Source organism: Palaemon carinicauda, chromosome 10 (assembly GCF_036898095.1).
Source record: "Palaemon carinicauda isolate YSFRI2023 chromosome 10, ASM3689809v2, whole genome shotgun sequence".
NCBI classification, from domain to species: domain Eukaryota; kingdom Metazoa; phylum Arthropoda; class Malacostraca; order Decapoda; family Palaemonidae; genus Palaemon; species Palaemon carinicauda.
Genome location: NC_090734.1, coordinates 113,755,210 through 113,771,745, shown reverse-complemented (window position 1 = coordinate 113,771,745; position 16,536 = coordinate 113,755,210). Strand labels below are relative to the sequence as shown.

Genomic DNA, 16,536 nt, shown 5'->3' with positions numbered 1-16,536 from the left:
CAAGGTTAACAGGAGTCTTCACTTTGGCTACATGTTGACCTGAGCCATCAATCTGGCTTTGGGTTGACAGTATTCATCAATTTGGCTCCAAGTTACCCAGAGTCATTACTTTAGCTCCAGGTAGACAGATGTCATCAATTTGGCTATAGGTTGACATGATTCATCCCTTCAGCTCCAGGATGACAGTAGTTATAAATTTGGCTCCAGATTGACAGGAGGAGTCATCAATTTGGCTCCAGATTGACAGTAGTCATCAATTTAGCTCCAAGTTAACAAGAATCATCATTTTAGCTACAGGTTGGCATTAGTCATCAACTTGGTTCCAGGTTGACAGTGGTCATTAATTTGACAACAGGTTAACAGAAGTCATCAACTTGGCTCCAGGTTGACAGGAGTCATCAATTTGGCTCGAGATTGACAGTGCTATTCATTTTGGCTCCATGTTAACAGGAGTCATTACTTCAGCTCCAGTTTGACAGTAGTCATCAATTTGGCTCCCAGTTGACAGTAGTCATCAATTTAGGTCCAGGCTAATAGGAGTCATTATTTTGGCCACAGGTTGACAGTAGTCATCAATTGGCTCCTACAAGTTATTACTTTGGCTCCAAGTTGACAGGAGTCATGAATTTTGCTCCAGGTTAACAATAGTCGTCAATTTGTCTCCAGGTTAACAGAAGTCATCACTTTGACTCCAGGTTGATAAGAGTGATCAATTTGGCTCCAGGTTAACAGGAGTCATCAATTTGGCTCCAGGTTGACAGTAGTCATCAATTTGGCTCCAGGTTGACAGAAGTCATCACTTCAGCACCATGTTTACAGGATTCATCCCTCCAGCTCGAGGTTTGACAGACATCATCACTCCAGCTCCAGGTTGACAGGATTCATCAATTTGACTCCATGTTAAAAGGAATCATTAATTTGGCTCCAGTTTGACATGAGTCATTACTTTGGCTCCAGGTTGATAGGAGTCACCAGTTTGTCTTCAAGTTGACAGCAGTCATCAATTTGGCTCCATGTAGACAGTTGTCAATTATTTGGCTCCAGGTTAACTGGAGTCATCAATTGGGCTCCAGGTTGACAGTAGTCATCAATTTGGCACCAGGTTAACTGTAGTCATCAACTTGGCTTCAGGTTTACAGGAGTCACCCCTTCAGCTCCAGGTTGACAGTAGTCATCAATTTGGCACCAGGTTAACTGTAGTCATCAACTTGGCTTCAGGTTTACAGGAGTCACCCCTTCAGCTCCAGGTTGACAGTAGTTATCAAATTGGCTACAGGTTAACAGGAGTCATTATTTTGGCTCCAGGTTGACAATAGTCATTTGGCTCTGTCATTATTTTAGCTACAGGTTGACAGGAGTCGTTACTTAGCTACAGGCTGGCAGGAATCGTTACTTAGCTACAGGTTGGCAGGAGTCGTTACTTAGCTACAGGTTGGCAGGAGTCATCAATTTGGCTCCATGTTGACAGTAGTCATCAAATTGCCTCCAGTTTAACACCAGTCTTCTCTTTGGTTCTAGGTTCACAGGAGTCATTACTTTAGATACGAGTTGGCAGGATCCTCCATTTAGCTCCAGGTTGACAGTTGTCATCAATTTGGCTCCAGGTTAACACAAGTTGTCTCTTTGGCTCCAAGTTGACAGGAGTCATCAATTTGGCTTCAGGTTAACATGAATCATTACTTTAGCTCCAGATTGACAGGAGTCATCGATTTGGCTCCTGGTTAACAATAGACATCATTTTGGCTACAGGTTTACAGTAGGCATCAATTTGGCTCCAGGTTGACAGTTGTCATTAATTTGTCTCAAGGTTAAGAGGAGTCATCACTTCGGCTCCAGGTTGACAGTAGTCATTAATTTGGCTCCTCGTTGACAGTAGTCATCAATTTGGCTCCAGGTGAACAGGAGTCATTACTTTGGTTCCAGGTTGACAGGGGTCATCAATTTGGCTTCGCATTGACAGTAATCATCATTTTGGCTACAGGTTGACAGTAGTCATTAATTTGGTTCCAGGTTGACAGTAGTCATTAATTTGGTTCCAGGTTAACAGTAGTCATTAATTTGGTTCCAGGTTAATAGGAGTCATTATTTTGGTCTTTTAAGTTTGCAGTAGTCATCAATTTGGCTCTAGGTTGACAGTTGTCATTAATTTGTATCCAGGTTATGAAGAGTCATCACTTGGCTCCAATTTGACAGGGGTCATCAATTTGGCTCTAGGTAGACAGGAGTCATCAATTTAGCTCTAGGTTGACAAGAGTCATCAATTTGGCTCTAGGTTGACAGTTGTCATTAATTTGTCTCCAGGTTATGAAGAGTCATCACTTGGCTCCAATTTGACAGGGGTCATCAATTTGGCTCTAGGTAGACAGGAGTCATCAATTTAGCTCTAGGTTGACAGGAGTCATCAATTTGGCTCCAGGTTGACAGTTGTCATTAATTTGTCTCCAGTTTATGAAAAGTCATCACTTGGCTCCAGGTTGCCAGGGATCATCAATTTGGATCCAGGTTGACAGGAGTCATCAATTTGGCTCCAGGTTGACAGGAGTCATCAATTTGGCTCTAGGTTGACAGAAGTCATCAATTTGGCTCCAGGTTGACAGTCATCAATTTGGCTCCAGGTTGACAGTTGTCATTAATTTGTATCCAGTTTATGAAAAGTCATCACTTGGCTCCAGGTTGCCAGGGATCATCAATTTGGCTCCAGGTTGACAGGAGTCATCAATTTGGCTCCAGGTTGACAGGAGTCATCAATTTGGCTCTAGGTAGACAGAAGTCATCAATTTGGCTCCAGGTTGACAGTCATCAATTTGGCTCCAGGTTGACAGGAGTCATTACTTTGGCTCCATGATGACAGGCATGATCACCTCAGGTCCAAGTTGACAGATGTCACCACTTCAGCTCCAGGTCTACAGGAGTCATTACTTTAGCTATATGTTGACATGGGTGTTGACAGAAGTGGGTGGGTGGAAGTTCTAACCAACTGGCTGGTATAATGACCAGGGTTGTGGCTCTGTGGATTGCACAAGCTTAACAGGGACACCCTAACACCTCGCTAACTCTCGAATGTGTGCGAAAGTTAACGGCCTGGGTAATTCCGTGTAATGTGTCAGACCAAAGCCCATTGTGACTTGACCAGGTAAGGATTCTTGGAGAATTAAACTCCACTAACTTAATCTAGACATTGCCAAACTCCCCCTCATAGAGAAGTCGGGGACATAAATATTTTTCATTTATCAAGTTACTCAAGGGATATGGTTTTTACCTACAGACAGCAGAGGTCAGCTAGGAGAGTTACATAGGTGCTGTACCCCAAGACGGGAATATGAAGAACAAAAAGGCCAGTCACTTTATCATTCATTCCAGACTAACTCCTGGGTATGTCTGCCGTCGAACGACTGCTACTTGTCCTGCAAGGAAGTTGAGGTATCTTAAACCAGTTGTTGTACAGCCACCATAGGACCTATGGATGTATCCAGGGTTATCTGATGCTTCCAAACACTCTCCTGAAGTACCTGTGCCAGAATAGTTCTTTTTGAATGCTAATGCCCCTAATATAGTGAGCTCTGTATGTACGACCATGAGAAGGAAGGTCAGGATTCAAGGCCCGATTGAAGACCTGTTGAATCCAAGAATAGACTGCATCACTAGTGACTAATCTTGACCCTGCCCGTACTCCCAAACAGTTTGACGTGCAGGCGAGCTCCCATGGTTTGTTTAAGATAATTCCTCAGAGCCCTTACAGGGCATAATAACAATTGAGCTGAGTATTGGTTAAAGTACAGAGACTCTCAATCTGGAAGGGTACGAATCTAGGATTCGCTACAGCTGGATTTTTAGTCTTGACAAGCACTCAGGAACGATCATGCAATTTGCCAACTCTCTTTGCAGAGGAAAGTGCGAGAAGGAAGACCGTTTTGAGTGCCAAGTCGCAATTTGATGACTAATGTAACACATAATAAGGTGCTACTTTAAGGGATCATAGTACAATATCTACATTCCAAGGTGGTCTGACTTCCGGCTGAGGGCAAGTACGTTCAAAACTCCGTATGAGAAGGGACGGTTCCATTGCGAAAGAAATGTTAACTCCTTTCAGTCTAAAGGCAAGGTCAAGGCTGAGCAAAAAACTTTTACCGCTGGGACTAAGCAGTTTTCCTCCTGAAGGTATAACAAAAACTCCACTATCACTGGGATAGTGGCGTCGAAAGGAGTGTTACCTCTTCCATGACACCAACCACAAAAGATTGCCTACTTCGCTTGATAGACGGCAGAAGACTCCCTGGAGATTTCCCAACATCCTTTCTGCCACTGCTTGCAAAAAGCTACAGAGTTGTCTCCCGTCCATCTTACAATTTCTAAAGCTAGATGGCATATTGCTGTGAAAAAGGTATCTCCTTGTGTGCTGCAACAGATGAACCCCCACCCTTATTTTGATGCATCTGTGAAGAACATCAAATCCAGGGAGTTAGGTCTATTCCCCTGAGGAGGTTACTGTCTAGCACCTATCAACCCAGGTCTCTCTTCAGCTCTGGCGCTATCGGTACCTGAAGGTTCAGAGGGTCGTAGTGCTGAGACCAAAAGGTCTTCGGCTACTGCTGAGAGAACAGATGCTCCAAGGTCGTATCCTAACAGACGAGGCCACTAGTGTGCTGGTAGCGAGTCTTGCATTAGAAAGAGGCGAGCTGGCCGCTTTAGTCTTTCCACTCTGCTTTCGGGTGGAAAGACTTTGCCTAGTTGGGTGTCTATCTGCATCCCAAGATATACCAGTTTCTGAGATGGACGTAGAGAATACTTCTGGTGTTTCATGACGATTCCCAGATCAAAGCAAAACTCGAGAAGCCTGTCGTGGTGAAGGAGAATGTTCTCTACCAATTCTGCTAGAATCAGCCAATCATCTAGGTTTTGTGATTGACAAATGCTATTTTGATGAGCTTAAGTTGATGCAAGGGAAAATATACTTTTGAATAACTGGGGGGAGGGGGGGGGGGGCTGTAGACAGGCTGAAGCACAGCAACTTGAACCGGTACTGTATATTGTTTCGTTCCGGATGAATCTTAGGCACTTCCTTCATGATGGATGGATTGGGATCTGGAAGTATGCATCCTTCAAGTCCAGTGTTAACATAAGGTCATTTGGTCTGATGGCCTGTCTGACCACTTCTGCCGTCTCCATCTTGAACAGTCTGCTGAACAAACTCGTTCACTGTGGAAAGATTGATGACTGGTGTCCAGACTCCAGCTTTTTCTACAAGTGTTCACTGTAGAAGCCTGAGGCACTGTGGGAGAGAGCGTGCTTGCAATCCCTTCCGGGCATACCTAAACAAAGCGAGCACGAATAGACATTTTGTTGTGCTCGGTAGAGAGTTCAATGCTCTTATGGCGAGTGCACCAAAGAGTAATTTCGAACAGGACTGCTATCACGAACTACCGAGTTAGTGGTGTGTGCCAATGAGTGTGACATGTTGGTGCAGAGCCAAAATGGGGGGCAAATTCAAGGTGATGCTAACCTGTGACTGTTCTCTCACTGTCAAAGCATAGCGAGATGGGGAGCGCGCATGCACTAACAAGGAGGTGTGCACCTGTGGCTGCTTTGGCGCTGCCGAAGCACAGCTCGCTTAAAAGAAGTGACAAAGTTGGAAGCTGAAGAAAAGGAGTCAGAGGAGGATGAAGAATGCCTGCATTTTTTTCTTTAACCCCCTCCCTAAGGCTCTCAAAGTAGAGGAGTCGAAGTCTGAGAAAGCAAGACAATGACTTCCCTAAAAGAATGAGAGGTTGCTCTAACAGGAACTACAACACTATTATAATAATAATAATAATAATAATAATAATAGAGAAACAGCATCACCGGGAGGGAAGTCACACTTATATGGAGCTGAAGCCAAAGACCTCCCAGGCACAACTGTCAAGGGGGAAAGGAGTGGCCAGTCAAGGAAAGGCATTGGAACTCTCCCCCTGTCACCAGGGGCACATGCCATCAACCCTTTGGGCCCTTTCAGAGGGGAGCCACTGCTTTGTCGAGTTTTTGACTCAACAGAATTAGTTCTGCTGATATAAGGCGTCTGATGACGTCACATGAAAGGTCTTTGTTATTCTATATTTGTTTCTTTGGTTTCCAATGTATTAAATACAATATTTGGAATGTAGATGTGTATTTCATTAGTAAAAACTGTAACAATTGTATCAATTCAAAGATGTTTCTCATTTAATTAACATTATCCATCTTTTCTTGAAAACAAATATGTTTTATTTGATACTTGTGTTTGTTGTTCCAACTCGAATTTGACTACAGTAGTATCGAGATTATTACTGGTTATTGAAGACATTTATCCTTAAATGAGTTATTTTATCATTTATATTATTAATCATTATCTTTTTTCCATCTAGAAATGTTCCCTGGGTTTACTACCTTAGGGCCAAGTATTTATTTCATCATTGTATTATTTCCTTAAACATACAAACAATGTCTTAAGGTTGGGAAACATCCTGCCAATTTTGTGATTGTCTTGTAGTCGTGCCTAAGAGAACATCTCAGTTTACTGGCACCGGTTTTTGCAGGGTTTTTAGCCGTGAATATACTCATAATTATTTGTATATAGGTTTTATTAATGCTAGGGTGTAGATTAGTATGTTGTGATGGGCCTGTCCCATGTAGTCATCTTAGGATAATTTCCACTTCTACCTGGCTTAGACTATATGTCCTAGAGTTCCTTTATTTTATTCATTATGTTATAGTAGTCTGATTTAGGCTATACGGTACAATCACAGTTGCTGAGCATCCCATTTCATATTTTGATTGGTTGATCTTTGGTTAGGTTAAAACTAAACCACATTGTATGCCTAACATTGATCCATAGCTTATGCTAATGACGCCAAATAGGTTAGCCTAGGTGCGTGCTTGATAGGCTTATATACGTGCAACTATTAACGGTCTTGGGGGGGGATGGTAAGTTACAATAATTGTTTATTTTGCTCACCCATTACAGTTCTTATGCGAGACTAATATAAGAATAAATTATTCATTTGCATATATTCAGTATCAGGTTAGGCTAGTAGACTGCAAAGCTTATTAGCCTAGTATCAACTTATCTGTTAGAACATAACCTACACTAAATTATCTTGTTTTATTCCTTTGGTTATGTATCCCTTTGATTTTCTTCTGAGAACAGTGATGGGAGGGATTTCTTGCTGTTGTTGAAATATACCAATGCATATTTGCATGATACTTTATGGTAAATTTCATTATTTCTGGAATGATTATTGGTGTTTCCTGAAAGATTCATGTTCATGTTTAGATTTGCCTATCTTTACTCCTATTCTTCCAACAAATAATGACAAATGGGTATGAATTGATTGGCCTACTCAGCATTGAAAGGTATGTGAAAGAGAAATTTGTTGATTTGCCCCAGCCCTTTTACCAGTTGTGTAATAGAAATGTTACCCTCCATCTTACCCAAAAATCATTGAATTATTTTTATTCATTGTGTAGTCTGAACTATACAACTTTCCTCCACAACTGTGAACACTGACACATCATTCACCATTGGTGTCACCAATGAGACACTGGGACTGGGAGCCTACCTGAAAGTCCTAAGGAGGCCAAAACCCCCTTAGGTCACACTTGTCATCAGTTGCAGCACAAATTAACCTCTGACAAGGAGCGGCTACAACACACGCCACACCTGAAATCTGCTGACGTACTGTACGTCCGAAGGCTCTTTGCTCCTGCTGCACACTCCCTGGGAAAAGCCAGGGGAGCAAGCACAGGGGCACCAAAACCAGAAGCACCCAATAAGAGGAAGAAAGAAACAAAGCTCTCTTCCTCACTCCAAAGCATATGTCTGCCACCACATGTAGGCCACGACCTACACTCAGCACACAGGGATGACTGGGAACAATCATGCACTAAACAAGAACACACGAGTGTGTGGATTTACAGCCAGTTTAACAAATACACTGGGTGTAAAGCCCATCTTCCCACTGCTTCTTGTTTCACACAATCACTAAGTTAACAGGCAGAAATCACTTCCTGAGGCAAAGAAAATTAAAAGTTCACTTGAGAGTGCATCAATGCGTCCATACTTGATTCAGCAGAAACCTTAAGTGAAGAGACCTTGACAGGTAAGGGGGAGGTGCTCCTTGCCCTGCTCCCACCTGTCATTAACTAACTTATTAACTATTTTAACGGCTGTCCAGCTGACGCGCTGAAGACTGTTCCCTACGTAAAGGACAAAGGTTTGTAATTACGTAGGAACAATCTAGCTTTATCATCTTTAGTTCCTTTGAGATGTCACTACTGCTCCATATAAATTTCTTCGTTCATGGTTTTTCACAATGTTTAATCCCACATCCTTCAGTCACTAAGATTTCCTCAGGCAGATAATAGAAACTATATCAAGATTCGTTAGCTAAGAACTACAGTACAGTACAACGAATTCAATTGTAATCAAAACTTACTTTTCCTGGATTCTGCTTTGTTCTCTATATACATCGTATGCAGAAACGTGGCCTCTCTCAGGAATATTATGTGATTGTAGCTTCTTTTGTCTTTTTGTTAGTTTCTTCAAATTCAGCATCCACTCAGGCACTTCTTGGTTGGCGTTATGGATTACTTGTGCAATACTGAAATATTTATGAAAATATTAGCCAAGCTTGATAAAACTTATACAAAACTATAGACCAATGTGAATGAAAGATATTATATTTTGAATATATCATTCTTGCAGATCTAGCTGTCCTGAAATTATTATTTGCAAATTTAGTAATGAATCAAGAAATTAATAGGGAAAGCAGAACAAAAAAAATTTCAAATTTTAAAAGTAATTTGTATTTTTCCAACTATAAAAAACCCAGTCCTTTAATAGGAGTTTATTTTCAGCTTGCATGGAACTTCGGCTGTTAAAATTCATAACAAGGTAGTGAACAAGTTGATCAGTGGGTATCCCAAAGGGCAAGAAGCTTTCTGCTAAGGCTGGTAGACGGGACCATTCTGCCTGATGTGGCTGAGTGAGTGGGCTAATACAATCCTTTTGCCTGGAATGTATCATGCTGACAGCTCCATCACATTGTTGAACACCCATGTGTCTGTCTGCCACTTCAAATTGCACAGGACCTGTGAAACAGTCCCTCCCTCCGTGTTGGTTGTGTTGTTACTCGTCAGCGCTATCGAGTGCCCTATCAAACTCTGTTAGTAAGCTCGCAAGGATAAAAGTATCTCATATTTTCAGCAGCTTGATGTATGGGCTGAGCTTCCCCGCCACCTGGTGACCAACTATATCTGTCTTGTTAAAATCTAACAGCCGTTCCAGCTTTGTTGAAGTCAAACTCCTATTAAAAGTCGACAGTTTGTATTTTAAGTGTATGAACAGCTACCAAATTGGTTAATCATAATACCAAATAGGTCAGGAATCATCTGATACTATAAAAGCAATTAACTACTGACAGTTAACAACCGTATCCATAGATAACCATTCTAGAATCGACTAGAGAAAGCCTACTTTAAGCTCTGCTAGCCTACCCATAATTATAATAATACAGTGAGACTATACTAATATTCCTATTTATTCTCATAATCTTCACTATCTATATATAAACTTCCCCTGTTAAACATAATAACCAGGGCAAAAAAATTAATTACTGTATGTTAGTAATTTAAAAACCAAGCGTTTGTAACATTTACTAGTTATGCATGATAAAGTCTATAGGATGAGGAATCTAAGTTTGTTACTTAATTAGAAAGGAATGTAAAATTTTAATACTGGGAAGGATGGACAAATAAAATCCATCCATATTTACTAGAAGCCGGCAGGGGTAGGGGGAGAGAAAACTCCTACCAGACACATCCCCCGGGTGGCAGATGGGGGAACCCCTAGGAATTAAACTCTCTTAGGGCTGTTCTGAGTACAGTATGTTGAATAAGGAGATATGGACCAAACGACTGAGGTGCTGACAATATATTCAGCAATAGGTTAGGACAGGCCTAGCGAACCGCTAACTGAATCTTTAACGCTCGAGAAACTCAAGGATCAGTAAATTCATAGTATACAGTATTATCACTACTATTACAAATAGAGAAAAACCTGATTTTGTTACTTCACTTAATCGTATTCTTTAATTCTCACTTCAGGAACGATATGTTGTTCTCTCAGAACGACTAAAAAGATTGCAATTGGATGCAAGACATGCAGGTAGCATTGTTTGTTTATTTATGCAGTGATGACATGGTAATGACAAACACCAAGGCCATGTTTTGCACGTTGATAAACTGGCCCTAAAGCAGGGGATACAATATTTCTTTGTTATTTACAATGTATTGGATTACTGTTCTAGCCTTTCACAGGAGAGACTACACAGCCCCTTAATCCTAAAAATAAGGAATAAATCAAAGTAACATTCAGTAAACAAATAATTCAAATACTAATCAAGGACAGCAAGGTCAAGAGTTTTAGATAGAAATGTTCATTACACACAACTGAAAAAGAGATTAAATCTCACATTTCTGTACTACCCTAAGAATATACTACAATAGCATAACAAAACAAAAGAACACCTTCTGAAAACTGGTAATATGAATGAACTTGAACACGGATACTAATATGCATCCTGGAATATGCAAGAGAGATGAGTTTTGAATAGGGATAGTAACCACAGTAATGACTGAAGAGGCATAAAAATATCAAATGCAAATGATTGAACAGGCATGAAAATATTCAACGCAAGCATAAAAAGGCCCTAAAGAAATTGCATTCTTAAAACATGAGAAACTTTCTCAAATGACTGAGAGGAAATATATGTAACTCTTCCCTGCAAAACAAAAATTCAGCATAAGCTCAAGAATGTATCAGTACAGTACTATCTTTTCCTCCAAAACACAGGTTAAATATAGGTAACAAAACTGCTGTAATGAAGTATAACTAAATGAAAAACATACCTCTGAAGGTTAGGTTGGTCTTCTAAGGTCCAAAAGGTTACAGCCCTTCCCTTGTGCTGTGCTCGACCTGTTCGGCCCACTCTGTGGATGTAACTGATGATGGATGGTGGGAAGTCATAATTAATGACCAAGTTAACACCCTTGAAGTCTATACCTCGAGCCATCAGCTCTGTGCATATCAAAACCCATATTTTACGCTCCCTGAATGCTCGGACTACATTGTCACGCTGCAATTGTGTACGATCAGAATGAATGGCGTCGACCATAATATTATCGTATATGAGTTCCCGGAATAATTCTTTTGCTCTTTCCTTAGTCTGCACAAACACTAGCACTGGAGGTCTGTAACCCTGAAATGTTAAAAAGCTATAATTAACAAAACAATTTTAAAGTAAGGACATAAGTGCTACCAGGCTAGATATAACTTAGGATAATAATCTATCATATGAGATTGTAAAATGTTAAATCACTAGTTGACAGAGTTGACAGTTTCAATGTATCCCATGGCAAGAAAATTCTCTCAGGATACCACAACTCTTCCTCTCTTTTAAAGTAGATAAAACCAGTCTGAAATAATAAATTTTGCATAAAATATCACAAATTTTATAATTTGTATTTGTATTTTTCCTATCCGACAAACTGTAATTATTTTTATTTATTGTGTAATTTGAATTATACAACTTTCCTCTAAACTGCGAGCACTGACACATTCTTTACCACTGGTGTAATTAGAGTATAACATTGGCAAACCTGAAATGGCTATTAAAATTTTAACAAGGGCCTAGTCCCAGGGGAAAAGTATCCAGGGAAATGTACGTTCCCAAAGGTATTGGGCACATCATCTATGGCGTAGGAGCGTCTGATGGTTTCCCAAAGCCAGGAGGAGATGGAGTTTTCAGAGATCGGTCTCTTAACCTTAATGGAGCTTAGGAACAGTTTCTGCTGCTCAAGTTTGAAGCACCGACTTCTTTGGAGGTAGTGTTTAAATGTCCTCACAGGACAAAGCAGCGAATCGTCTCAATCGCTAGTTACTTCTATAAGGGAGGGGGTGGAGAAGGTATAATAAACATAGGATCCTGAATCACTGGGTTCTGAATTTTCACCATATATTGCGGAACAAATGAAAAAGAGACTTCCTTCCTTCCCTCGGTATGACCATCGACATACAAAATGCTGAGTAAATCTTGAACCTTCTTCATAAAGGTTGGGATAAGCAGGAACACAGTCTTTAGTGTTAGTTTACAATCTAACACTTCCTTGAGAGGTTTGTATGGAGCTCTCTTGAGAGCTCTGAGACCTTCGTGACAGCCCATTCAGTACGTTAAAGTTCCTTTGAAAGACCAGATTGTTCGAAGCACCTCATAAGCATTTAAAGTTCCTACAAGGTGGAAATGTCTGAGTAATACGATCTTAAAATCATTACAGGTTCTTTTAATAATTAAAATAAATGCTTCCAATAACCATCATTGAAATATGGGAAATAAATATAAAACTACAGTACTCGTGAAAAAACACAACACGTTTATTTACAAAGTTACATGAAGAAAATCAACGTTACTAATTTGTTTATTTAACTGACAAATCAAACCAATCAAACATCAATAGAAAAGGCGAACAGTCAGTAAGGTAGAAACACTTAAGGAATAGCTTTCTGCAGCTGCTGAGACGATACTGGTACAGAGACTTCAGTCTTGAGAATGTTGCAGAAGGGCGGCTAAAGTTCAGATGAAACTGGCACGATGACCCTTTGTGAAAAAGGGACATCAGAGGTCTTCTTCCAAAAATTTGATGATACTGTTGAACTAAGGCAGGCTGCAGGCAGTGTTGGCTACTTTCTCATCACTAGCAGGGAGGGCTGGCTGCTTCAATTTGTCTCTTCTTCTCGGCCATAACAGGATTTTGGATAGGCATTTGTTGTCTGAAGGGAAGGTTAGAATCTGGCTCGATCAGACTTCTGGTCTTCTCTGTTTCTTATCTCGTTAGGACTTGGATCTCATCTGCTTTAGACATAGTTCCTCTCTTGTCTTATGTCCTGTCCTATCTCCCTTGGACAATCTCTTCTTGAAGTTTATATACCCATGTATGGGCAAAGTTAATTACAGTGGGCAGTGGTCATTTCCATAGAAGGCATTCTTTTTAATAATTCTGTCTCTATTGGCTTCCTCAAAAACGCCTACTTCGATCACGCCATGGAAGCTTCTAGAAGAAATTTCTGATGCAATCTGGACCACGTGTTAAGTCGTAATGAGAGGGCAGCACATGTCCTTCCATGATGACATATTTCATAAATATGGATATCCCTCAGGCTCAGTTTCTTAAAATATGCTGACTCCACTAATTAAGACTATGACATTTTGGTCAAAACAGGACAATCCCCTTATCGCAGCAGGCAGGCACTCTCGTCGAGGCTCGGTTTACTTCCAAAATGCTGACGACAGTGAAGTGATGACAGGTTTGACCAAACAATACGGTAGTCGGATCTCGTCTTGCCTCGCTGCTCACACTTTGGGAATAGATATTTTTGTCTTTTATAGCATCCTTTTAAAAGTATTGTATCTACCCATGACACTCAGCCCTTCAGTCTGAGTACCTGGCTCTTAACTGAGAGGTGCTTCTTCTGATGAAGAAAGACAAGGAAATCAGCAATTACTTGCAGAGAGGCTGACTGAAGAAATATCTTGTCTATGACACCAATCGCAAATTTCACTTACCCTAGTTAACTATTGCAGACGATCAGCACAGATATCCAGACATCTCCCGAGCAAAGCCTTGCCAAAAGCCCTTTTCTTGGAGGAGATGCTGGATAACTGCTACATGTGAAGTGACAGGGACACCATAGAGATGCGGAATCTGCAGATGGGGCCGACAAGAGGTTGTTGGGCCATCAGGGTAGTTCTCTCAGTACCTCGATGAAGAACAATAGCAGATTGGCAAACCATTCGGTTTGTAGCCACTTAGAAGTCACCAGGGTCATCTCGACATTCGCGGTCTCCAACACCGAATCAGAAGGTGGGGGGAAAAAGTTACTCCAAGAATGTTGGGACACATCCTCCGTCACTGCTGGCTGTTCTGGACTGAAGAAAAGTACACTGAAAGCTTCTTGTTCAGTTGTGTTGCAAATTCAGTTGTGTTGCAAATAAGTCAGTGATTTGGGAGCCCCAAAGGGCCAGAAGCTTCTTTGCTATGGCTAGTAGAAGAGACCACTCGCCCCTACTACCTGGTCCTGCAGGTGAGTGTGTTGGCTAATACGTTTCTCTTGAGTGGAAAGTTTCTTGCTGACAGCTCCACTGCATTGTCTAACGCCAACTCGCACAGGTTCTGTGAATTAATCCCTATCTGTTTGTTGACATAGGCCACTACTGTCATGCTGGTGCTCATCAATGCTACCGAGTACCCTATCAAACTCTGAAAAGCTTGCAGGGCTAACATTTATTCTTTAGACCAGAGTCCTGAAGCAATGTCATCCCTCAGGTTTGTGCCCCACCCCTCCTTCAATGCATCTGAACACTAACATCTCTGGATGCAGGGAATAAAGAGAGATTCCCCAGGTGAAGTGTACATTGTTCAACCACCACTTTAAATCTTCCCTCAAACCCATTTCTGGAAGCAAGGAGTGGGCAGGATTGGTGACAGTGGACCAGAAATGCTTCAGGCACCACTGTAGCGATTGCAGGTTAAAACACCTGTGAGAGATGAGGTAACTAAACGATGAAATATTTCCTCGAAAACGTTGCCACTGATGTGGCAGTAAACATTAAACTGTAAGAAAGGGTCGCGTAACCTCCCTCAGTCTGTTGATACGATCATCTGTCGGAAAGACTGTCACTGCTGCCGTATCTATTGACATCCCCAGGTATTCCATCCTTCTCTAGGGCTGAGACAAAACTTCTTCCAATTGACAACAATCTCTCGATCACGGCAAAAGGCTAGGAGTCTGTCTCGATTCTCGAGCAACTGTCTTACAGAAGACGTCAGGATTAGCCAATTGTCAAGATACCTCAGAAGAGGAACCTCTTTGGAATGGGCCCAGAGGTGTATAGTCCAAAGCACAGGACTGAATTGAAGCACCACTCCATTAAGGATGAAGCAGAGGTATTTCCTGCACGATCGATGGATGGGTATCTGAAAACATACATGCTTCAGGTCGACTGAAAATAAGAAGTCTCTTCTCCTGATGGTGGCCCAAACTGTGCTTGCTGTCTCCATCTTGAAAAGTTTGTAAGACAAAGAAGACAGGTCGATCACTGGTCCCCAACCTCCTGTTGACTTCTCCACCCATGAACAGTTGACAGAAGCTAGGAGGCCTGCCTCGGATGACTTATTGTCCACCATTGTCGAAACTTCCTCCATGAATGCCAGACATAAGCAATTCAGAAGGGTACGTCTGATACGTCATTGGAACTTGAGTGAATGGAGAGAGAGTGTTAATGAAAGGGATACAGTATCCTCTCCAGAGGATCTCTACCACTCATTTTTCTGCTCCATGTTACCAACACGTTACCCTATAGCTGGACAGGTTTTTACTCCACTTGCTGCACCTAAAGAGTAGAACGCCCTCCTCAGTGTCCCATTCTTCCTTTTCTTCCCCCTCCTTCCCTTCTTGGCTAAGTCAGAGCGAGATTGAGAGAGGGAAGGATTCTCCCCACCCTTCTTTAAAGAATGAGCTGGAGTGGGTTGGATTTCAGCACGGTCATCTGGTTCTTCGCTGCAAGTCTTGAGGAAGAAGACAAAGAAGCCCTTGAAATTATAGGCTTAGAGGGACCCTTGCCCCTATATATCACTGCCTATTGGATGAGGGAGTCATGGCTGACCTTCCTCCATTTCTCACACTTCCCCTTGACATCCTGTTGCGGGAACAGAGATGTTACATCCAGCACTGACAAGTTCTGAAATGCAAGGGCAGCTTTCTATCCCACATGGTTGGAGAAGCAACCTACTACTGCAGCTCTCCGTTTGAAGACCCAGTTCACTCCCTGGTTGGCCGACTAGCTCATTAAGAAGGTAACGGCCTTTGCACCAGAAAGAATGAGGGCTATGAACTTTTTTCTTAGGTTGCCTGCCCTATACACAGGAGCAACTTCCTACACTCCTCACTCACTCACAAATAGTCATACCCCTTAAAAACCACAAAGTACTTGGGGGTACACCTCCAGCTTACTGACGTAGCAAACATACCTGCGGCCTTCTATCCCAGGCTAAAGCCGCATGTCTGGCTTAGGGGCGGACACTGCAAACTAAACATATACACAATGAAAAAGAGAAGGGAAAATAATTATTCATCTAAAACACCAAGTCAGCGGGCACAGTAGTTTACTGTACGTCCGTACTCAGCTGCGGCCAAAGTCAAAGTGAGGGTTGCTCTGCCAGTCTGGTGGGTGGGGCTTACCCACCACTTGGTGACAAACAATGTTTACCATGCTAAAAGTTTAACAGCTGTTAAAGGTTAATGGTTTGAAATGCGTATAGGAACACACTAATAATATTCTTATGCTTTACATAATGTTCGTAAAAAATAAAAAACCCATTGTTAAACAAATCAGCTATCACACATTATAGAAGATACTGTCATTCAGTCACTGTTCCTTGATATAGAAAAAGACCCATGAAATTACTAAA

General features: G+C 41.6%; 1 protein-coding gene across 1 annotated transcript in view; it reads right to left on the bottom strand.

Annotated features, from left to right (window-relative positions):
• ais (aramis) overlaps window positions 1–16,536 on the bottom strand; it is a 111,372-nt gene that overhangs the window by 11,556 nt on the left and 83,280 nt on the right. Inside the window, exons 11-12 of the mRNA XM_068381690.1 lie at window positions 10,921–11,270; window positions 8,448–8,612 (exon numbers count right to left, since the gene is read on the bottom strand). Coding sequence (XP_068237791.1) covers window positions 8,448–8,612; window positions 10,921–11,270 — 515 coding nt within the window. The remainder of the gene's footprint in view (window positions 1–8,447; window positions 8,613–10,920; window positions 11,271–16,536) is intronic.